Genomic DNA, 25,943 nt, shown 5'->3' with positions numbered 1-25,943 from the left:
ATAGGAGATAGATAGATAGATAGATAGATAATAGATAGATAGATATATAGATAGATAGATAAGAGATAGATAGATAGATAGATAGATAGATAGATAGATAGATAATAGATAGATAGATATATAGATAGATAGATAATAGATAGATAGATAGATAGATAGATAGATAGATAGATAGATAGATAGATAATAGATAATAGATAGATAGATTTACCAGTTGGAACCAATTAGTCCATAGCTTGCAAAATATTTATCACAGCCAAAGTTGAGTATTTCCATAAGGTCTATTGGCAACTTTATTGCAGTCTGAGCATCATACCAAATCAAAATGACATGTAAACAATACTGAAAAATCAGTATCTATCATTCTGCAGCCAAGATGCCATGTGACTGAGAGCTGCTCATAGAAGCATCTATAGTCTGGATGATGGACAGTAGAAACCACCCAGGTATCTTGGGACATCAGCTAGTATTTGGAACTTCCTCACCAGCTATGAAGTCATACACTTATAGAGATTCGCCGTTAGTTTTAATGTTGGATGCTCTGTGGAAGTAAATTGTCTTTGAAGGATATGATGTATGATGTGTTATCTAATGGTTTCCATGCAGGTAGAGGTGCAGCTATTAGATCATGGGCCCCGGTGAAAAAGTGGAGTATGATTTCAGCCTAGAATCACATGAAATTTTGACCAAGTTGGAGGTCTAGAAAAATCAGGTTCTACAGGAGACAACAAATGGCATTATAGGGTGGATAGAGAGCAAGGCTAAAGTGTGGATGAGGAGAAGGTGGCCAGTTCAGATACCACCACCCCAGTCTCTGCTCACAATTAGCCCAGGACATGTGCTTGACGGGATCCAGCCTCGCGGATAAGCCACGAAGAGTGTGTGGACCTCCTTTGGCTTTGAGACCTGGTCGTATCTGCTACTAGTGCGACCCCTATAGTATAACATTGACTGCAGGTGATTCTACTGAACTATCATCTTTCAGTGATGAATCCAGCTCTGCTACATCTGTAGGTGAGATAGAGATGATATGAAGGAGCTATCATGTCTCTTATTTAGGTATGGAGAGGGATGCGAGGTTGTCTGGACAGGTAGAGAGACTTTATATCTCTATTAGGGCTCTTGCACACAACCGTATCCGTTTTTGCGGATCTGTAAAACATGGATACCGGTCGAGAGCACGCATCCATTTTTTTTCACTCCTTCACAAGTGTCCTATTCTGGAATAGGACCTGATCTACTATTTTGTGGACCGCAGAACAGATTTATGGATGCTGACACCACATGGGTGTGCTGTCCACATCTTTTGTGTCCCTATTGAGATAAATGAGTCTGCATCTGATCCGCAAAAAATGCTGATCGGATGCGGACCAAAACTGAGCCCTTAATTGTGCTGGAACAGAAGGAACTCTACAGAAGAGGCAAGAGTGGAGAAGCCTATGTACTAAGATAGAGGTTTTTCTGTGTATTAAAATAACAGCCTCACCCTCCGTGCCCGCATCTCCTACATGTTACAGTTCAGTGGAGAGAGAAGATGCCCTGACATGTAACGGCACATACTGTATGTAAAGGTCCAGTAACCCAGGGAGGGGGACGCCAGCTGCGCAGCATGGTTCTCCACAACTGGATTATGTGTCACTATACACATACAGATGTCACTGTGTGAGGAGGAATCAAACAACAGGTGACGGCAGCGTCTCCAGACGATCTATATTCATCATACATCCATGAATGAGTACAAAAAAAGAGCAATGAAGTGCAACGTTTTGGCAACATAGTAGCCTTTATAAAGCATGATGGTTGATAAAGACTACTATGTAGCCGATACTTTGCACTTTATTGCTACATTGATGGATGTACGATGAATATAGATCGTCTGGAGATGCTGCCGTCACCTGTTGTTTTATTGCTGATCTATGGATCGCTTGGGATCTGCGGTCGTGAACAGGCTGTTGCATTCCAGTGGTGTCGATAAGGTCCATGAGTGCTGCTCTTAACTATTAGGCAAAGTTCACACGGGCGAGTATTCCGCGCGGGTGCGATGCGTGAGGTGAACGCATTGCACCCGCACTGAATCCGGACCCATTCATTTCTATGGGGCTGTGCACACGAGCGGTGATTTTCACGCATCACTTGTGCGTTGCGTGAAAATCGCAGCATGTTCTATATTGTGCGTTTATCACGCAACGCAGGCCCCATAGAAGTGAATGGGGCTGCGTGAAAATCACAAGCATCCGCAAGCAAGTGCGGATGCGGTGCGATTTTCACACACGGTTGCTAAGATGACAGTCTATTCACTGTATTATTTTCCCTTATAACATGGTTATAAGGGAAAATAATAGCATTCTGAATGGGGGTCTTATTAACATTGGGGGTCTGAGCTAAGGTCTGATAAAAAAATTGTTTTCTTATTTCCCTGCCCTAAAACCTAGGTGCGTCTTATATTGTGAAGATAGATAATTAGATAAATATGAAGATAGATGGATATGATATAAATAGGTAGATAGATAGGAGATGCATTGATAGAAAATAGATTTTAGATCAATTATAAATATATGGTAGATATGAGACGGATCTTGGTGTATGCTGAGAGTTGTAGTTTCATAGCAGCCAGGGTCATGGATTGCAGTCCCCTGCAGTGTCTTGTTCCACTGCTCTTACTTTCGGAGCCCCCTATAACCTTATAATCCATTCCTACTCACACAGTGAAACATTAAGGCTGGGTTCACACGGGCGTGACGGATTTATTCAGGATGCATCCTGGGTGTATTGCGGCAAACCCGCGCGAGTAGGTACCCAATTGCAGTCAGTTTTGACTGCGATTGCATTCCGTTGTTCAGTTTTTATCGCATTCTTTAATACAGAATGCTTAGTAGAAGGTCAATTGAGGGTTAAAAAATAAAAAATAATTAACTCACCTTCTCCTCTTGATTGCGTAGTTGCCGATCTCCTTACTTCTTTAATCATGAGCTGCCTGCTAAAGGACCTGTGTTGACGTCACATCACATGGTCCATCACCGTGGTGATGGACCATGTGATGACCTGGGGACTTAAAACTCCGCCCCCAGGTCCCACAAATCCACGCCTCCTATCTGGTTAGGCCACACCCCCTTCTACTCCTCAGCCGACAGGGATTGAAAAAAAAAAGTTAAAAATCAACGTCTGTCAGCTGCAGGGGTGGGAGGGATAGTGACTTTCTCCCTGCAGCTCACACTCAGACAGCACAGTGCTGCTGTCTAAGAGTGAGCTGTTCAAAAGGACATCCTTGTGTCCGTCCAGGCCCTGCGCCAGACGGAGGACAGGGAGTCTGAAGGGGGAGGTTTGCTGTAGAGGTCACTGTTATAGTGGATAGTGTTGATATCTTTTAACACACACAAACATTAAATTAAATAGACGAAATATACCCGAGCGAAGCCGGTTCTTTCAGCTAGTATTGCATCAATCTAATCTAGATGACTTGGTAGGATCTCATATCTAGCTTATTTTGGCTCAGTCCTATATACGTCTCATATCTTTTCCTCGTATTTATCTAATTATCTCATAGCACTCTTTTTAGAACATCTCTCATTAATCTATGTAACGCGTCATCTCTATCACAATTTAGGAGGAAAACAGCACTGGGTTCTTTAGGTTAAAACCCCATGGCAGGCCAAATCTTTGGGGGTCCTTTATTATCCAGAAATGCGCCTGCATTAGGCATATTACTGACGCAGAATGCGGCGCAAAGGTTATTTGCTCCACAATCTGTGACTCTTTCCTGCTCACCTCAGGCCTAAAAAGTGGTTGTGGTGGGGACGGGCCGGCAGGCCAATCTCATTTATCTTTTTTTTTGCTCGTCTTAGGCACAGAAAATGGTCTACAAATCATTGCGAAAGGTGCACCACAATGATATGCAACTGACAATACTGGCTAATCCCTCAAGCCGATGTTAAGAACTGAGACTTTAGCCAATGTATTCCTGGAGGTATGTGGGAGCTTGGTTGTAAGTTGTATCTTAGCACCTCTCAGACCGTGTTCACACACCGTAGGTAGTCTAGTGGTAGGACCCATGCCACACTGAGATATCTTGACGGTGGTGCAAAAGGGCTCCGATGTGTTCCTGACAGGAATACATTGGCTAAAGTCTCAGTTATTAACATCAGCCTGAGGGATTAGCCAGTATTGTCAGTTGCATATCATTGTGGTGCACCTTTCGCAGTGATTTATGTATTTTTATATTCGCATCCACAAATTATCCCATCTTGTGTAGGATGCCATTGTGGCGCATGTGGTCCGCTGCAGACATCCTCCATTGTATGCATTTTTGCTGGGGATTGCCGTTAACAACGGATCACGTGCGGAGGAATTGCTCCCCCGGTTATAAACACGCCACAGTGTTTGGGGTTTTGAGCATTTCCTCCCATTTAGGCCACTTTATTTCAGTTATTTTTGCTGATAGCAGATTGCTGTCTTTTATATATACAAGTGGTGGATGTGCCAAAGTTATGGAGAGGCCAGCCTATTAAGATCAGAGTCTAAAACATGGTCTTAATAAATGACCCCCTATGTTCCTAATCACTCATATGTAGGGATAAGCAAACTTCTGTTTTTGAAGTTCGCGTTCAGGTTCCGGTTACCGAACAATTGCGTTATGGATCCCGTGACCAGAGACCATAACTTATGGTCCGTGGTCATGGGATCCATAACACAATTGTTCGGTAACCGGAACCCAAACTTCCAAAACAGAAGTTCACTTATCCCTAATCATATGATGTACGTCCATGGTTGTGCGATAACATGGATCATTATATTCTCCCATTCATGCAATGTTTCAGCCCCGATTACTGGGGTCTTTCTCAAGAAAATCTGAAATCTGCCACAAAGTACAGTATAATGCAAATGAATTGGCTAGGACTGCCACTTCTTGGTTTGTCATGTCTCTGCTGTCCCACCATGCCGTAGGGCAGTGAGAGGAGTCCTGACATCAGCAGAACATGTGACACTAACCCCGTTCCTTGTTCTCACCAATTAGGCCTGTGCGTCCTACATTACAAGGCTCCAATGCAGGATGTAACCAAACAGTAACTGAATCAAAAGAAATTGCCCCAGGGTGCAATGGTGGGCTAATAACATTAGAATGAGGCAGTTTTGGTAAATAGTGGTATTTGGGACCAGCGATATCTGTTGGGTGAGATACATTTATATTAGTGGTACAATCCCCTTTGAAGGTAGTCCAAGAGGTTTTTGTCCAGCACCCATGAGAGTCATAATTCTCCTGACATCCAAGACCTGCCATACTTTTTGATGTGCCCTAATCATCATTGCTGCGTTTAGTTAACATATCATTTTGGGCAAAAATAGAATTTCAGACTTGTTCACACTTTCTTCCTGATGCTGTTGTAGATAAAAGGTCTCATGTACAAGGCCATATTGTGGACCCACACTCTATGGATCTGTAATACTTTACCCATAGATTACTTCAAAACTATATTGTACCTTGTGTGCCTTTGATTTTATACATATCCTATGAGACACAGTGCTTCATGGAGGTGGAAGTAATGCAGGTCCATATGGACCGTCCACAACTTGCCTAGACTTCTAGTGCACGTCAAAGTGGGTTTTGCTTCCACCGAACTCATGCTGGTTTTCCTGTTAAAGTTTTTATAGTATTCTACTCTAGAACAGCAAGTTCACACGTGGCAGATTCATTGCAGAATTCTTTGAGACTGAACTGTCCATCAGAACTGAGCTATTTCTGCAGCATGTGCACGGATCTCTGCAAGCCTCATTCAGATGACTGACAATTTCAGAAATATCTGCCCCGTGTGAATATACCTTTGAGGACACATGCAGTAAAAAGCCATGTACATGAAAGAGCTTCACATGAAACTGGACTCAAATTGAGGTACAACACAGTTCTGAACAGAGCGGTTGTATAGGTTCATAATTCTGCAGCCGAAACATAGACAAGCCACTGTGGATGAGAAAAGCTTTTTCTTTCCGACTACAGTGGAGCGAGCACTCCAACTACCAGCCCAAAATCTTTAGATGATCAAAAAAGACAGTTGAGACTTTTTCTGATGGCAGTTTCCTTTCTTGGGACACAGAAGAGTGTGATAGAGGTCAACAAATATAGATAACAGTGGATAAGTTGATCAGCCATGTTGGATCTTGTGGTCCTGGTAGGGTGTAGTCTTTGGCCTAGTTGGACAGATGTGCAACCCATAAATTGATGTCAGACCAGGCCACAAATCAATCAAATTGTCGCTTAAACCTATGGCATTGATGTCCAAAATGTCAACCAACTGGGAATGACCATCTGAAATAACAAGTGCATGGCCGACTAGACCTGGTGTAGTTCAGTAGATGTACAGATTTCAGAGAGGACACGTAAACCACAATTCTAAACATAAATCCGACCAGTTGAAATAGATTTTATACAAACAGTGTAAAAATACAATATTCTGGTGCCCCAATATATACTTATTCTGAATTTGACCCAAAGCTCTGTATTTTGTAATAAAAATATTTCTATAAAATATCATAACCATACACATTTGAAGAGACCACACTTGGCTTCTTTGATGATTTGCATGAGAGAAGTGAAACAAGCAGGTGTGTATCAGATGGTCCGATGAGCACAGTCAACGCTCTCTTGCATCAGACAAAAAGGAAAATGCTGGGGATTTTTTTTTTTGCTCAGAATTATTATAAAACCATTAAAATTTTATACAATAAAAACTTTTATTCTATCCATAAAACACATGGACAGTGTTGGCTTCCAATCATTGTCAATCATGTCAAGTGCCTTTAAAAAAAAATAATAATCCACCAATGGATAAAAATCATAAAAGCATAAAAGAAAATAGCAAAAATAACCATAAAAAAAACAAACAAAAAAAAAAAACACAAAAATCACTCTCAATCAAGAAACAATAAGCTCTGATGAAATCTGCTCAACTTCCCGATGATGTCCTGGTAGTGTTGGAAGAGTCTCTACCAAACATGAACACAAAAAACAAACAAAAAAACCTCAGGCTTGATAATCATAAATGAGAAGTAGAAATCCAGTTGTTTTTTTTATTAGTTTACCAATATTACACGTTTAGATGCATCAAGACGCCTTTTTTTAAATTCTTGCCTTCCATGGTTGGAGCTCAGTAGACAAGTGTGTGCACCCGCCAGACAATGCCTGCATAGGAAAAGGTTAAACAGGGTTGTCCACTCAGGTCATATGGACATCGTAGTGAACCTTTTCATGCTCAGGACCTCCACCAGTCTCAATTTGTTTCTTGACTTGATTGACTTGGTGAAACCATCTAGATGTTCCAGACCCTCAATGAGGAAGTTGGATTAAACAGTATGAGAATATGAGATATAGATATATATACACACAAAAATGAATCAACTGTACGTTGAATGCCAAATGTCAATGTCAGATAAAATAAGTAAGAAAAAAAAAAAAAAACACAGAGAAAGGTCACATTTTTTTGATTTTTATTTTTGGAATATAGCATTACATCTTACATTGCATTAATAGAAAGATCAAGAGTTGTGCTTACAGCCTTCGTACTCCTTTCCATTACAGCCACATATCAAGACTATATTATAGCAGCACTGAGAATTCAATGTGGTACATTTTCCCTGGACTGACCTCCTCCGGATGACCTTTGGTTAAATAGAGGGAAAGTGCAATATGGCAAAAGGGAAAAGCAGTGGCCAAAAACTGGTCAAATATCCTAATCCAATCATAACAACCCTCACTCCAATCAGCATAAGGCCATATTCCATACAGGCGCCGTTCCGTGGGTATTCACTTGAATGGGTCCGCAAATCTGGAGATGCGGAATAGAAGCATGGAACGGAACCTTACGGAAGCACTATGTAGTGCTTCCGTGGGGTTTCATCCCGTACAATTGTCCCGCACGCATAATATCATATGAGTGCGGGACAATTGTCCCGCGGGCGGGCCGATGCACACAGCATCATAGTAACCTATTATGCTGTGCGCATGATGTATGCCGCTCCGGGACATATGGCCTGCTCACAGACCGTATGTCTCGGAGGGCATACGGTCCTGTGAATGAGCCCTAAGGGGTATTAAACCTAGAACAAACACTTGATCTATTGCTAGGACACATGGTCCTCAATGAGGGGGAGTGTTAACATAGATTTACCTTAATGGGGAAGGGGAGGGGGTCCAAGGACCAAGGTAGGGGACATGTTGGTGGGTATTTTAGGTTCAATCATCCTTAATCACCTCTCAGTATAACAACTGTCGGTGCATAGGTATAATTTAAGGGTTGTTAGGATTAGAAAAACATGGATATTCTTCCACCACGTAGGTGGTGTCTAGTGTAGTTTATCACCATTAAAGTAAATGGGGCTGAACTGCAATACCACCAACAACCTGTGGACAGTGGCAGCTCTGTTTTTGGAAGAAAGTGGCCATACTGCTCCAGTTTTGGTCAACCCTTTTGAAGATATCAATCACTGTGTACTACAGGCAGCCATTTTCCTTATAATGGAGCCCATCTACCTACTAGGAGCCCATGGTTTCACTGTGCAGATCCAATATAAATCCCATAGCCCTAGTACGCAGCTGTGCCACACTAAGATATCAGCCAAGAAAATGGATTCCTGCGTGTGCAGAAGTTAAATGCACTGAATAATTAAATTCACGTCAAAGAGCAGTCAACTTAATGGCACTAGTGTAAAATATTTTAATTTTTTTTATTTTAATATATAGTAAATCTTTAAATTAATAGGACGGTTCAAAAAAATAAAAAAATAAAAAAAAACTGTATGGGGAGCTCACAACTGAATGTAAACACCCGACCCTTTTGTTCTCCTGGGAAATAACCCTTTATCAGAGTTGGCATAGTAATACATTGGTATCCCAATGGTGAAGGTTAGTGGGAATGGAGGCATTAGGGAACTCTTATTCTGGTGTGTAAAAAATAAAAGGTTATCCAATTGTCTATGGACGGCACCCACTATTTTCCCACGTTCAACAACTAGACAAGGATCGGAAGACTGCCCAAAATGAGGACCTTCCCACCTCAAAGATCAGGCGCCAACTTTATTTTTATGACCAGAACAGATTAATATTGCTTTCACTACTTAAACCACTAGTGCAAAATAAAAGGACCGAAAATAAAAAAAAATTATTCTCTAGTCAAAATGAACACCTAGATTCATCAAAATATCTACAAAGAGGCTCCATTGTTCATCTCTATGAACTAAGTCAACATCTAGTACAAAAACAGTAAAACAAAATATGTGAAATGTTCCTCAGCAAGCCACACAGTTGAACCATAAAGGTTTTTGAAAACGGAGTTCCCCTTGAAGAGCAGGCCAAACAAAGTGATTGTCACATAACTGAACACAGTGCAAGGTCATTTCTTTTGTATAGGTACACTTGGTATTACAGTTCAATTTTACTGGTTTACTGGTGATTAACCTTATACATGATGAAGGTAGCCATTTTGGGGGCTAAACCAAAATTCATGAACATGCGGCCCATCAACTAACCAGCAGACAATGACATAAATATTAAAGTACCTCAGTAATGTCATTGGCCTATGGTGCATTGATGAGTTGTATCCACATTTAGTTTAGCCCACTGAATGGTTGCCATTATACAGTAGGTTGTCCGGCCTGGCTGTTTGTCTTATGCACATGGCACAGGTAGCATAATGTGGTTTGGTACCACTTGAGTCCCTTATTTAAGACACATCAGAAATGTACCAAGAAAAAATAAAAGGCAAAATGTGAGAAGTAAAACAATACAACTGAAAAAAAATAGCAAAAAGTATAGAATTGGCATGGAAACAATTGGCTAGGGGCAAGGCACAAGAGATGTATTAAGGGTCTAATGTACGGGTTTGTCACGAATAGACACGGTTCCGTCCTCCATGCCAAAGTAGACTCGTTCGGCCATGTTAATGAAGAGCCCAGTGTCCACCACACCTGCAAAAAAGCAATGCGAGGTCAGTAGGTTTCCAAAGAACAGCATAATGAATATTGAAGGCAACACACAACATAAGATCTAATGTGTAGGGCTATATAACTACCGTAGAAGTAGGGCACATGACCACTATAGGGTCTGGGGTGGCAATGAGCGCACCACTGAATACCATCTACCCGAGACAGTTACTAGGAGTGGCTGATCATGTAAAGACATATGCACCAACTGAAAATCAATATTAGCTGTTTAAAGGGGTTGTGCAAGTATTCTGCCAGCCCTTGAAGGGAAGATGACTTACCGGTGACTACTTCCTGGTGTTGGCTTCCCAATCCTCCGTCCCCTGGTCTGCAATGCTCCGCTGTGCTCCAGCAATGTCAACATCCAGCATGACACCGCCACAGCCAATGACTGGCTGCGGCAATGTCAAACCAGATGTTGACATTGCTGGAGCCCAGCGGAGCATTGTAGGCCAGGAGAAAGAGCGGGGAGCCAGCACTGGGAAGCAGGTAAGTCCTCTTCCCTTGGCAGGTCTGGCAGAACCCCCACATTCTTGCACAACCCCTTTAAATCCATTTACACTTAGATCCCTCTAGGGGTGGCTGCATGCAGCCAGATTTTAGGGGTTTTCTAGGACTTCCACATTGATTACCTATCCTTAGGAATAGATAGGTCATCAATATCTGATCAACCCCACCAATCATCTATTTGAAGGGGCTATGGCCCTAGGAGAGAATTGTGGACCTTGAAGCAGAAAGTGTAGAAAGGCATAATACATTTGGCAGGGCTCAAATGAGTAGGGCCCATCCTGCAAATTATAGTGGAGCATAGATCACTGCAACACAAGATTGGGTCAGGAGGAGATGCTAGAGTTATCATTTTGGCCAATATGTCACAGATTTCACAGCATACAATAGGATAATTAGTTGGCCAATTAAAGGGGTTGTCTAGAATTAGAATAGAGATTATACTTTGTCAGCAGGAACAGCAGCACTCTTGTTCATGGACTGGCTAACCCCAGACAACCCCTTTGAAGAATATCTCCGCCTTTTTACAAAATCTATTTGTTCACAACTACACTAACAATTTTGTGGGCTTTAGAGCTGAAATCTCCCAAAATCACTTGCTGATATGTAAAGCAATGTAGCGGGGAGCAGCCGTAGCGAAGTGCATCTTGACTTAAGGGGAAGTTAGAAGGCAGGAATGGGTTAAACGGCTTAGCGCAAGGTTAGAGGTCTGATTGGTTGTGAAGGGGGTGAATCAGTTGAAGGTTTGATGGGCTATATACAAGCTAGTGTCGGGTCGGGTCTGGTCAGTGCAGTTAGGACCTGAGAATTGTGGTGCAGCATGGCGTCCTTGGAGCACTTAATGGCGGTGGTTCAGGTGGAAGCTGAACAGCATGGGACGGAATGTTTTCAGCGGACCTTCCAGGTAGCTGTGGGCGAGCCTTCTGTGTCCCCTGAAGTCCCTCATGGCAGGATACACGCTAGGAGGTCCATCCCTCCTGAGCGCTTGAGCACAGAAGTCACCCCCAGGGTTCGGCTGCATTTAGGGAACCCCAGCAGGGACCCTCCACTGCGGTCGGCAGGGTCTATGTGTCTTTAGAATGCCGCCGCAGTGGGAGGAATCCCGCTGCACGCACCGAAGCTACGGGTGGGGGACGGGTATATCCTCGTCCCGCATCCCCTTGTCGCAGGGGGGGTGAAGAGGAGTGTGGCGTCCTCTCTGCGAGATGCTCGCCGCAGGGAGCGAGCCAGGAGCATCGTTCAGGCAGCGGAGGAAGAAGCAGGCCAGGCCGGGAGCTTGGAGAGAGACGCGCCCCCTCTAGTGGCCGGGGGGCACTGCTAGCGGGGATAATGCCGGGAGTTTTGAATCAGCAATGCGGCCTCTGTGGGGGGGCCGGCAGCCTTACAGTGAGAGTGCGGCAAGGGGTCCAGGCTTAGTGCCGCCCCCCGAGCGGTCACCTGCAGCAGAGGCAGAGGAGGGTGACTATGCAGCTCCTGGCCGCGTGGTCAGGGAGTTTGTGGGATATGTGAGGAGTCTGGCTGGAAAGGGAAGAGGATCCAGTGACCAGCGGCCATCTGTCCATGGCCAGGCATCTAGTTCACCTCCAGTGCTCTACCGTACCCCCTCGGAGCCTAGGGGTGGGTAGCCGGTGATCTGATCTGCAGAAGAAGGCGAGCTGAGCCCGGAGTCTGGAGTGTGGCAGACAGGGCTGAAGAAGATGTGGAGGCAAGCGGAATCAGTCCTTCAACCACGGAACAACTGGCTGTGATGTTGCCAGGAGGATCTTTGCGGTGGTCGGCGGCTGGTGGGAGCACTTTCCACAGACAACCAGGTGAGAGGACGTTGAGTCAGGCAGTTGTTTCCAGGGGGAATGGTTTCATGCGGGCAGACCAGCGGTAATGGGATGGAGGACCTGGCACAGCGATTCGGATCCAGCTTAGCTGGGTCACCAGCGGTGGTGTGGGCCCCTAATCTGTCCGTAGGGGCTGCGGAGTGGGTTCATTTACCTAGTTTGGAAGCACATCGATGGCACCGGTCATTGAGGTGGCGGGTGCATCGGTCGTGGGGGTCCAGGATAGTGGTGGCGGTAAAGGGTCAGCTGGAGAAGAGGTTAGGCTTGCTGATGCGGCAACTGGGAGAAGTGTATGTTTGCTTTGAGGGCCCTTTAGGGGCACGTTCATGAATTGGTTACAGGCGCTTGCTATTTTAGCTAGTGTGGCGGGGGGAGAAAGGGCCAGAGCATTGTTCGGCTTTATTTTGTTATATGGACGCCATTGGGGAGGCTTATCGGGTGTATGGGGGTGTTGGTTGGCTTAGATATGATGAGCAGTTTCGGCAGAGGAAGGCGGTTAGGCCTAGTATTAGGTGGGACCATAAAGATATTGGCCTATGGATGCATTTAATGGCGGCGCAAAGAGGGGGTGTGCAGACCTTTCGCAGGGCGGCCGGGGGTCCCCCGGCAATGGAATCAGGCAGTGGGAGCAGGAAAGGCTGTTGTTGGCAATTCAACGAAGGATACTGTAAGTTCCTTTCGGATTGCTGATTCAAACATGAGTGCTCTGGTTGCGGTGGTGCCCACAGTTTGTCACAGTGTTTTAAGTGGGAAAAATGGAAGGGACATGAGACTTTGAAAAAAAGAGGGGCGACTCCTGTGAGGGTGGACGAGATTGAGCCATTTTAAAAGGAGGTACCCAAATAGGGAGGCGGCGGAGTTGCTGTTAGCTGGTTTCAGGGATGGATTTAGGATTCTTTGTACTTCAGATGTTGCTGGGTTTGTCGGCCGCAATTTGATTTCTGCGCTACAACGGCTGGAGGTTGTTTCGGAGAAGATTGTAAAGGAAGTACAGGTGGGACGTGTTGTGAGCCCGTTTAGGGAGTGTCCTTTGATAGATTTGAGGGTTTCGCCATTGGTACTGGTGCCAAAGAAGGAGCCGAACAAATTTCGGCTCATGCATCACCTTTAGTTTCTGGTGGGAAGTTCAGTGAAGGATGGTATAGAGAGGGATTTATGTTTCGTCTCGTATACGTAGTTCGACACGGCAATTAGGTGGGTGCGCCGTTTTAGATGCGGGGACCTGTTGGCAAAAACTGATATTGAGGCGGCGTTTCGTTTGTTGCCAATTCAACCAGACAGTTTCCAGTTGTTGGGTTTTAAATGGGAAGGTTTTAGGTGGGACCGGCGGGGTCTCGTGTATGCTTGGTTCTGCTGCATACAATGGAACGGGTGGCAGCGAAATTCGGAGTTCCTCTGGCCCCGGAAAAGACTGAGGGGCCGGCAACATCCATTAAGTTTTTGGGGATAGTGATAGACAGTGTGGCTATGGATTGTAGACTGCCGGAGGATAAGTTGGCGGATTTGCGTTCGGAAGAGGCTTTTTTCCGGCAGGCCAAGATGGGGCAGATCCGACGGGTGCAGTTTGTTTTAGGCAAGTTAAACTTTGCTTGACGCATTTTGCCGACGAGGCGTGTTTTTTGTTGTCGCCTGGCCATGGCTACAGCGGGGTTGATTGCCCCATTACAATTTTTGCGATTGTCGGCAGAAGTACGGGCAGATTTGGAAATTTGGAATCGGTTTTTACAGGAATTCAATGGTCGATCGGTGTGGATGAAGGCGCCCATTTCTAATGTCGATTTGGAGCTGCTTTGGGTTCCTGTGGTTACGGTGTTTTTTTGTCAGGGACAGTGGAAAGCAGGCCCTTGGCTTGAGAAGTGGCATTTGGCAGGTTTTCTTGGTAATTTGACTTTGTTGGAATTGTTTCCGATAGTTTTGGCGACGGAATTATGGGGGGAATAGTTGCGGAAAAAACGCACGCGTTTTCATTGTGATAATTTGAGTGTAGTTCACGTGATCAATGTGCAGTCGGCAAGTTCTCCGCCGGTGGTGCGCTTGTTCCGTCATTTGGTCCTGCAGGATTTGAGGTTGAATGCATGTTTTGTGGCGGCGCATGTTTTCAGTGGGACCATTTTCGCGAATTGGTGCTGGGTTCCTTGTCTTCAATGGCTCTGGAGCTTGGCCTTGGGGTCTCTGCAGCTTTGATTAGGCGGTCCGTGAGTAACAGTACGTGGTCTGTGTATTCTTCTGTATGGTCTCAGTGGGAACGGTTGGTGGATCAGGTGGGGGGGGGGAATGTGATTCTGTTGAGGATTTTCAGTTATTGGTTTATTTTGTTGGGCTGGCTTTCAGTTCGGGTGTGTCGTTTTCGGTCACATCTAAAAGGGTGGCAGCTGTGGTTTTTTGGTTGAAGCTACGCGTTTTTTTGGTACGCCAGGCGTTGAAGGGGTATCGTCGTAGTGGGAGTAGAAAGGATACCCGTCACCCGATTTCTTTTTTCGGTGTTGCAGACGCTGTGGGGACAGGTAGGGCTTGTGTGCACATCAAATTATAAAATGTGTTTGTTTAGAGCAGCTTTTTCATTGGCATTTTTTGGAGCCTTTAGGGCAGTGATGGCGAACCTATGAGGCGGCACTCAGAGCCCTCTATGTGGGCACCCACGCCCTGGAAAAAGTCTATGGCATAGCAATATGCTTTAGACTTTTCCTGCCATTCATCATCCCCCGGACACACTATGAACAGCACAGGCAGCGCATTAAATGTAGGCTATTAATCTATTATAGATAAATGATAAAGGACATGAAAGATATATTATACTAGTATTTCGGTTAAATTGCCGTGTCGGCACTTTGCGATAAATAAGTGGGTATTTGGTTGCAGTTTTGGGCACTCAGTCTCTAAAAGGTTCACCATCACTGCTTTAGGGTGTCAGAACTGGTTGCCAGTAGTCGAGTGCGAGGCGGGGGTTTGCTGCAGAAGGATGTTTGTGAGGACTGTTTGCGGTGTGTGGTAAGGAGGTCGAAAACTGATCCAGAGGGTAGAGGCGCATGTATAATACTACGTCCTTTAGCTGGGTTGGTACTGTGTTCGGTGTATTCGTTTGGATGTGGTGGGTTCTTTGTTGATACATCATGTGGAGGCTTTTAGGAGGTGTGGGGCTTACCGGCTAAGGAGTTTGCGTCTCACTCCTTTTGAATTGGGGTAGCGACGGAGGCTGCCAGGTGAGTTTTGGGGGAGGACGCAAGTAAGCGCAAGGAGTCGGCGTGCTTTCGGTCCTATATTCGTCCTCACCTGTTGTGAGGCGTTTGGGGGTTAAGAGGGATCAGGCTTAAGCACATACAAATTTTGTCTTCTTTGCTTTCAGGGTCTACTTTGTGTTTGGCATGGATTTTCAGACATTCCTATGTGTACTGGGGGCCTTGCAAGCTGAAGTGCGACAGAACGGACGTCAATTAGGTTTCCATCACGAAGTTTTGCAAGTTAGGTGGATTGGCTTGCGTGGTCTTTTATGGGGTAGGGGGTGTTACCGGAGTTTCACGTGTATGCTTCTCTTGATCGGCCACCTGATATTTTGGTGTTGCATGTAGGTGGTAACGACTTGAGGATCAGTCGATCTAGAGATGTAATTTGTAACATAAAATTAGATTTGTTGCAGTTGTTGAGGGAGTTCCTTGATTTGTTGGTGGTCTGGTCCGACGTGGTAGCTCGCCAGTCTTGGAGATTTGCGCGGTCAGTTGAGCGGATTAATAAGGCTCGGGCGAAATTGTATAAAGGAAGTTGGCCGTTTTGTGCGCAGGCAAGGGGGTTTTGTGGTAAGACAGAGATTTGGAGGCGGCGTCGCCTCAATTTTTGTGTGCTGATGGGGTGCACTTGAATGATGTCGGTATGGATCTTTGGGGCTTCAGGAAGGTTTAGAGACAGCCCTTAAAGTGTGGAAGTACCTACATGGGTGAGGTGTTACCAATGTTCGTCGATGGCAGGAATCTGGAGATCCTGGGATGCAAAACAAGAGTTAATAGGTGGAGCGGGCATCATGAGGCTTAGTAAGCTGAAGGATCGGGGCTCCTGTGTGGGCTAAAAGGCCCACAGGGGTATATGTTTATATAAATCGGAGGATTCGGTGCCCTTGGGTCGGTGATTGCGGCCAAGGGTAAGGTTGTAATACAAGTGGAGGTAGTGATTGATGGATGGCAGTTTACTTGGGTTGCAGGATCCTTCAAAATAGGAGGTTATATTGATGGTTAGGTTGGATTATGTTGCGGTATTATGTTATTGCATGTTATTATGTGTGTTACGCCTTATCATCAAGAGGTTTTATACTGTTGTATTTTATTTAATAAATAGTCTGCTACGGCCTTATACCAAAAGGAAGTCTGAGTATTATTGGGTTGGGTATTAAATTGGTTGGTAGCCGAAAGAATCTTGCATCCTAATAAGTCAAGTCTCTGGACAGAGCTTGCACTGGTGATTTGTGTAGTCTTTTTACTGGGAAAAGAAGTCAGCTGTAGAAAACCAACCACCCCATAGTACTATAGCAAAGTTGTTAGGGGTTTGCCTGAAACCCCTGAGAGCATTCACAGTTCCAATGGTTGTCATTGGAAACTGTCAGCAAGCTTAACATAGGTCGGAACTCATGATCACTACAAAAGCGCAAAAATATGCACCAAAAAGTTGCCACGGAATATTGATCTAAAGTAATTCTCTCGAGAGGTGAGGTAAGGGGAGAAAAGAAGCCATTGTGAGACACCGGCTGTTGCCCTAGTGAAGGGTTATGCGGTCTCAATTTAAGAAAGGAATAATAAATCTCCCCAATAAAAACATACAACCCCCCCATCACTGAGACAAGAACCTTCTATTTTTGTGATGAGGGTGGATAGTGCCTACCAAGCTCATTTCAGTTTAGAAGATCATTCAGGAGAGGAGATGGATACTGCCAGAAGTCAGATTGAGGGATTTGCCAACACAAAATATACGTTATTAAATAAGAAAAAATTATCCAAAAAGGTGTCAATAGGCTTCACATACTTTATATACGACTATGACTTTACCTTGATCATGTGTTACAAATCCACATAATGTGGCTCCTGCAGCCAACGGCAAGTGGAATTTTCCATTCAATCACAGTGTAAGTAATGCCAAGAGGACTTTACCTAGATTACAGCACAAACTACAGTCATTTGCCATGTGGCGCTTTCACTATGGTTTCCATGAGATGTACTGGTAGGATAGTTTATGTATTAGTCAGAGAAACTAGAGACAGTTTCATGAGGGCAACTGTGAAAGAGATTGTGAGAGCTGCACCTGTTCCTGGTCACAGGAACATCAACGTTCAATTTTGATAGATACAAGATAGATGAATGGATAGATAGATAGAAATGAGATGGATGGGATGGATAGATTAGTCAGGATAACGACTACCATCACACATACAGTGATAGGGTCCAGGCAGTTTAGGCCTGCACTATCTACTTGCACAATGACCCCACAACTGGACGACTGTCCCTATACTGTGATACGCGGGAGTCATACGGTAAAGGGACAACTGACAGTCTGACAATGAAGTCCAAGATACACCAGAGACAAATGAGAAAACTAAAACATGCCAAAAAAGTCAGAACCAGGAGACCAAAAACAATACCGAATCGCCAGAAGCCAAAGACATAATCACAATAGCAAATCCAGAAATCCAAGCCAAAAGGAGTCTATAATACAATAAGGGAACAGCAGGGGGAGCCAGAGGACGAGATTTTCACGGACACCTGCACATGCAGGCACCAGCCCTTTATGCTCTGGAGCCCCGGCGCACCACCTCAATGGCCTGCGGCTCCCATGTCAGAACAGGCCGCCCAACAGCCTCAGTTTCCCCTGGCAAGCTGCCGCATGGAGGTAGCAACAGCCAGGGGAACGGTGACATGATGGATAGCAGCACTGTGAAATGAGAATAGTAAAGTGTTTATAGCTCCATACTAAAAATGAGCAAATGGATTCTACAGAATTTATATTCGTTCCAAATTTTCTAAAAAGGTTCAGATTCTAACAAACCTGAATTTTTTTTTGCAATTTGTTTTAGGGAGAGGGAGAAAGAAAGAAAGAGAAAAAGACACACATACTAGTATGCTACTCTGGGTTTCTGGGCAATATATATCCGTTGTCTGGGGGTACTATTTCTCATTACAGAGAGCATATTGTAGGCCGGGCAACAGTCCTCTGAATTTCCATGTTGATACAGGCCTGTATCAACATGTGTTGAATAAATTTTGTAATTTTTCACTTTTTATCCAAGGAGTGCTGCGTTACATTTATTTGGATTGTGTTTGGACCCAGGGGAAAACGCTGGCACCTGAATCATCTGCATCACTTGAAGTGAGGAGTGCTGCCCTGCCATCTTTTGGAGAAATTTATAATAAATTATGTATGTATATATATATATATATATATATATATATATATATATATATATATATATATATATATATACACACATATACACACACACACACACACACTGCAGATCAAATAATACAATATTGATACATAGTGATCGTAGTGCATACATGTCAAATTAATGCCCATTATACAAAAGTACCTAAACCGGAACGGAGTGCACAGAATGCATTCCGTTCCGTTGTGTTCCCATGCTGCACACAAAAACGCTGCACAAAAAAAAAAAAAAACGATGTAAGTCAATAGTGCTGGAACAGTTTTATTCGGATCCCATTGACTTACAATGGTATTGGATGCCGGATCCGGTATGTTCATTTTAGATATAATACAACCAGATCCATTCTGAACAGATGCAGCCAGTTGCATTATTCAAAGGGATGTGTTTTCCTACGGCTTTGAGATCCTATGCCAGATCTCAAAATCAGAAAAGAAAATGCAGATGTGAAACTAGCCTTAGTATCACCACCATGGGTCGGACACTCTGGGAGGTCTTTGGTCTTGGATAACCCCTTTAATGTAAATTGCCACCATAAAAACAAGCAGCAAACTTGGTGAAAACCTTTGTGTGGTCGTAAACTCCGCTATGGGCACACAGCAGGCCTCAGAAAGAAAGGAGCGCCATATGGTTTTTGGAGGGAAGATTTTGCTGGAATGGTTTTTGGGCACAATGTTACATTTGAAGGCACACTAAGGTACCCCCACAGTAGAATCCCACAAAAAGTGACCCAATTTTGGAAACTACACCCCTCAAAGAATTTATAGAAGGGTGTAATGACACTTTGACCGCAGGGATAACAGGAGAAAAAGCACCAAAGATTGTGTTAAGCACTTTCTCCTGAACACTGCAACACCCCATGTGTGGTCGTAAATTGCTGTTTGGGCACAGAGCAGGGATCAGAAGAGAAGGAGCGCCAAATGGCTTTTGAAGGGCAGATTTTGGTGGAATAGTTACGGGCACCATGTTGCTATTGTTCAGCTTCTGGACACCAGTACCAGTAAAGCCGTGTGCTGTCCGCATCCGTTGCTCCGTTCCGTGGCCCCACAAAAAAATATAAATAAATAAAATAAAAAATAAATAGAACCAGTCCTATTCTTGTCAGTTTTGCAGACCACAAAACACACAACGGTCGTGTGGATGTAGCCTTAGTATGACACAATACACTGCAATACAGAAATACTGCAGTGTATGGATCACAAGTTCAGAAACAAAAAAATAAATAAAAAGCAGGGAAAAAACCTCAAGGGCTCTTTTTTTTATAAAGACCAAACTACATGATTGGTATTGCTACACTGTAATGAACAGTACAATAAAACGATGACATTATCACAGATTGTTAAAAAAAAAAGCCATTTTTTTTCATTCTACCTCCCAAAAAATTTAATAAAAATATTGTATGTAGCCTAAAATGGCACAGATGACAACTAGAAATCATCTCACAGCTCTTTCGACTGAAAAACAAAAATGTTATGGTTCTTTAAAAAGTGGTGACAAAAAAATAAAACGTCTTTTAAAAATGAAAACAAAAATATATATATATATATTATTTTGATATCTGCATAATTGTACTGACCTACAGAATAAAAAGTTAGTCATGGTGAAACCTATAAAGACAAAGGCCTAGAAACAATGTAAATGTAGTGTTTTTTTTCACGTCATCCCAAAAAAAATTGATTTCTCCTATATTTTAGATGCACCCCCAAATAAAAATCGCATTTAAAAATACAACTTGCCCAAACACAATCTTTCATACGGATATTTAAAAAGTTATGGCTTTTGAAATGCAGAGATTAAAAAAATTAAGATTACTGCAACATCCAAAAAATAATAAAAAAAATTAAAAATCGATAAAACAAGAAAAAAAAATGATAGTCTTACGCTACATATTTATTGTAGTCACATTCTGTTGTTCAGTGGGAACACTCTGCCCTCTAGTGGAGTTTTTTTTTTAAAGTGTAGTAGTAAGTAGTGACAAAAGGTAAAGTCAAAAAAGTTTTATAGGACAGTACTCTGCTACCATCTTGTGGTCAGTACTGATATAATACTACATATTCTCACTCTGATGCTGCCACCTGCTGGCCAAATTAATAATTAAAGCTCAATTTGCTGGGTACTTCATACGTATAGTTAAACCTACAACAACCCACTATTACAACGCATCAATCCTCAGAAAAAAAACATGAATAAACACCCTAAGGCAAATAGTAGGACTGCGGCTGTATTATGATATCATTACACAGCCGCAGTCCTACTATTTGCCCGAGTTTCATTGAGGAGGATGCTAGGATAGTTTGGACGGTCATGTTAAATGTTTGAGGTGATATGGTATCGTCATCACTATCCATTACTTATTCTATTGTCACCTGACTCCTTAACATTTTTGCAACTGTGGCTGCAATTTCCCTCAAGTGCGATTCTCCGCATTGTTGAGCCCTATTCTAGCGGCTCGTTTCTTCATGTCCTATCCCTTCTGACTAACACTGATATTTATTGTTCTATGTAATTTAATAAAATAAATTTTTATACAAATAGCATCCTAGTTTTTTGGTGTTTACTTCATACGTATATCCAAAGAATAAAGTGTGGAGACAGCACGTCCGTCTTGTGAAGTTATTTGACATGTCATTTACATCCTGCAACGCACCTGTGGATTTTTATACGTTGGAGAGATGACAATGGAATTGTAATGTCCCGGAGTGCTATTACCACTCCGCACCCAGCTACTGTCTCCTATGAGCTAATACGATGTCATCTTATGCATTTATTTCAGGTCCTATACACTGCATATTTATTTCTTGTTTTTGTTCATGTAGTTTACCTGGTTCACCAGAAGGTGGCAGCAAGCATGGCAGAGCTACATTTATAGAGAATGGAACCCTACTTTCCATTCTAACCCTCTCTCTAAGGAAGGGAGGAGACTAGTTAGTGATGAGTCAGTTCAGCTTACCCCCTCATAGGGGTAAGGTGTGCAGCAGGTGCATTTCCCTGTTGGAGGAGCCCTGTCTAGGCCAGCTAGAGCACCTTCAGCTCAGCTGGATGTGGAGGCCACAGCTTGGAGCCTCTGAAGTCAGGAGGAGTTTTCCCTGGAGAAATCTAGAGTCAGACTACAGAGAGAAGTTGCAGCATCCTGCAGAAGCAAAGATTCTTTTTAAGCCTGTCAGTACAACAGAGCCAGAGCAACCATTGTAGCAGAGAGGAGTTTGCCTGCCACAGTTTTAATGCTAAAGCCTGCTGGGAACCAAGATAAAGTTTGTAAACGGTTTGGAGAAACATTTATGCCAAGTAAAGCTGCTTTTTAACTTCATCACAAAGTCTGGACTCAATTTATTTTTCATCTCCAAGTTAATTACTTCCCTTTTTCTGCTTTCGGCAGGCAACGTCTGGGGTTCCAGTGTATCCAGGTAGGAGCACCGTGACATGTGCACAAAACCCTACACCACTCTGGCATTCCTACACCTGGGTACCACCAACACCATTTCTTTAAGGGACTCTGCCCTATTGTTTTTCTGACAGCAGTTGATACAAAGCAACATTTACTTTGAGGGCACTTTTACACTAGTGTTATTAGAATCCGGCATGCAGTTCCGGCAACAGAACTGCCTGCCAAATCCGGCAAACTGTATACAAAACTGATATCCTTGCTTTCCTGATCCGTTAGATGGATCCGGTAAAATACCGGTATCATCTGGAATAACGGATCCGGTATTTAAATTTTTTCTAAGCTCAAAAGTGAAAATTGCTCCTCCTTTGTCCCGGCGCATGCACAGACCGGAAAACCGGATCCAGCAATGCGGTAATTTCAAGAATACTTGGTACCGGATCCGGCATTAATCCATCTCTATGGAAATTAATACCAGCAAGTGCGGTATTGATCCAGGATTTTGGCCGGAAAAAATATCGCAGCATGCTGCGGTATTTTGTCCGGTCAAATACAGCAAAAGGGACGGAACGGAAGACATCCTGATGCATACTGAACGGATTGCTTTCCATTCAGAAAGCATTAGAACAAAACTGATGCGTTTTTTTTTCCTGGTATTGAGACCCTTTACCGGATATCAATACCGGATAAGAATAACGCTAGTGTGAAAGTACCCTAAGGGACCCCTTGCCATCCGCCTGACGACTGCAGAATGTAGGGAAAGGTTTATTAAACGCAATTGTCTACGAACAAATAAAAATGATTTGCCGGTCCATAAACATTTCCTGGAGGCAAAAATTCTGCATTATTGACCATGCGCCTAAAGCAGAGAAGAGGAGGAGATAGAGGAACATTATTAAAACAAAGGGAATTAAAATGGATACATGAAGCTGATACATTGGCCCCTAGGGGCATGAATACTGACCCATATTTTTGAACATTGCGACCTGTGATTTGCTTCCGATGTTAATAGGATTCTGCATCCCGGTTACGGTTTTTATTCTCTTTAGGACGTTTTTTGACGAGGTCTTTTATAAAAGGACGTCAATTCCCTTGGTGAGGGAAAGATTCACCATAGATTAGGTCATTGGTCTATGGGCTCCTCATGTATTCCATTTGTTGGTAGAATGCATATTATTTCTATTGCATTAAGTCGACAAGCTTTTTATAAGGATTACATTCCCGGTAAATCCATTATGAGTTACTGCAGTTAATAATACCATCATTTTGCGCTATTTCCGCGCAGTTATAGTAAGTCACAAACTCTTTACAATAATCACATTCCCGGTAAATCCATTACGAGTTACTGCGGCCACTTAATATCTTTATTTATGTGCTACTTCTACATGTCAATACTTTCTAGCGCCCTCAGCAATGAGTCTACATTAGCAACTTCTTCGCCCCCTGCTGGACATCAGCGCTACGTCGACATGAATAGGCGATTCAGCACGCATGCGCGTGCGCTCTCTCACATTATGCCCACACTCTGGTGCGTAACCTTATGCGCATGCATACCTCTTCTGTATCGATGTTATAGGAGGAGCCACATTTAGAATGTGGGTCACATATAGATTTGATGTTTATCCCCATGACCATTAGCATACTATGGGGACGGCACTTTAGTATACTGCATGGAGGTGAACGCTGGCAGCACGTGCGGTTAGAAATACCGCATGGGGGTGAACGTTAGAGATGGCCTTGCGGTTCGCGGCGAACTTTGCGCGTTTGCGATTCGCTGAACATGCAAACATATGGCGATGTCCGCCGGTGCCATATTCTTTTGCATGGCGCTGAACTTTGACCCATGTTACATCCATCAGGTGGGACAGGACAGCCAATTGAGACATTTCAGCACATGGACACCCTCTACCCAATAAATAAACCCGATCTGGCCGCCATTTTACATTCTGTGTTTGGCCAGTGTAGGGAGAGGTTGCCGTGTGCAGCAGGGACAGACTGTTAGGGACACCAAACGCTAGCTAATAGGGCCACAAAAGTCCTTTTAAGGACTGGTATAGGTGTGATATCGATAGGTGTGATACACAGAGGGGTGTGATATACTTATAATATACTTTCTAACAAAGTATATAGTGCATTTGTATTGTGCGGCAGTTGTGTGCGGTTCTGCTGCGATACCGCAGCTATACAGAGGGACAAGCGCTATTGGAACAACTATTTGCAACGGGTGTGATATACCTGTTGCCCAAGGAAAAAAAAAAAAAAAAAAAAAAAACAACTGATTGAGGGGGTGTGATATACCCTCTTCCAGATACACCTGCTTCCACAAAATACTGATTAAGGGGTTCGATATACCCGTTTCCACCAAATACTGAATGAGGCCTGCGATATACCTGCTTCCACAAATACTGCTCTTCTCTAGGGACTTAGGCACAAAGGTAATTTTAAAAATGACAGGCAGAGTAAGAGGCAGGCCTTTCCGCAGGGGTGGTAGGGATCGGGCAGGTGCCCACTTTTAAACCTGGCATGAGCGGGGAAAAAGATGCAGATTTGCGCCACAATCTGTGTCAGATTAACATAGACGTATTTCTATATAATAAATGACTCCCTAATTGTATTATTATTCGGGGGTAGGGCTAATATCTTTATATTATATAGATTCTAGTGTATTATACTGTGCTCTGTATTTCCCAGTAGAAAATGATCCTTGGGAAACACAGTCCTCATCCCTGACCACCAGGACCAGATAGCGCTCTGTCAGTACATGGCGGCCTCCCCTCTCCGCCACGCTGTGTACTGGTGCTTATTCTGACACTAGGGCTGGGTTCACATCCTATTTTTACCATCCATTTAATGTATACCAAAAATGTATGCGCTAACAGATGCCTCAGACTGATGCCGTACAGTGGGGAAAAAATAAACTTGTCACTGCCACTAGGGGAGTGGCTCCCCCTGGTGGTGAGATTGAACCGTGCACCACCAGCCCATTTACCATGTGCTTTTAAATCAGATAGCTTGTACAGCTGCATTCTACCCAGCCCATACTGCAGGCTCACAGCCTGGGAGAGGCATGCGTAGGATGCAGCTTGGTACTACTTTGCCCAGATTGTAGGCTGTAAGCCCAGGAGAGGCATGTTAGAGTAGGACCCATCTGATTAGAAGCCACCTTGACGACCGGTAGATGGGCCCGAAATATTTTTGATCAATTATATTCACAAAGAGCTTCTAGCTGCATTTGCAGCAAGTATGACCCCCAAGCATTTATTCTTTCAGTGTTTGCCTATATCTTTGTGCAATTGACTAGCAGAGTGCTGTTACCTGTAGTTCTACGAATCCAAGTGATGCCGTACAGTGGCGTCCGTTCACCATACATTTCCATTGTAAAAAAAAAAAAAAAACATACGTTAACGTATGTATTTTTTTTTATTGGACTCTGCAGGATACAAAAACGGGGAGTGCTGCACATTTGTATACATCAAACAGATAGAAAAAAACGTGATGTGAACACAATGGGGGGGTGGGGTACAAAAATTCTGTGGGGCCCAGTCAGTTCTAGCTACATCACTGCACATCTCCTTCTCTCCTCCAGGCCCAGCAGTGACGTGATGTGTGTGTCTCACTGCTGCAGTGGGCCTAAGGAGAGAAGGAGCTGCGGTTAGTGAATGACAGGACCGCCGGCTCCCCTGCGCTCCAGCAATGATAGGTATGTGAGGGGGCCACTGGGGGGGAAGGGGGGTCATTACACTGTGAGGGTCCCTTACACAGTATAATGACCCCCAGTGCCCCCCCATTTAGTATAATGATCCCCAATGACTCTCCATTCAGTATGACCACCAGAGCC

General features: G+C 43.8%; 1 protein-coding gene across 1 annotated transcript in view; it reads right to left on the bottom strand.

The window, feature by feature from the left end:
• Positions 1–9,150: 9,150 nt before the first annotated feature.
• RPIA (ribose 5-phosphate isomerase A) overlaps positions 9,151–25,943 on the bottom strand; it is a 45,059-nt gene continuing 28,266 nt past the window's right edge. The window contains exon 10 of the mRNA XM_040419282.1: positions 9,151–9,951. Within this exon, the coding sequence (XP_040275216.1) occupies positions 9,854–9,951 (98 nt within the window). The 3' untranslated portion in view covers positions 9,151–9,853. The remainder of the gene's footprint in view (positions 9,952–25,943) is intronic.

The sequence above is a fragment of the Bufo bufo genome, chromosome 2, assembly GCF_905171765.1.
Source record: "Bufo bufo chromosome 2, aBufBuf1.1, whole genome shotgun sequence".
Taxonomy (NCBI): domain Eukaryota; kingdom Metazoa; phylum Chordata; class Amphibia; order Anura; family Bufonidae; genus Bufo; species Bufo bufo.
Note: the sequence above shows the minus strand (reverse complement) of the source record. Positions and strands in the feature narration are given on the sequence as shown.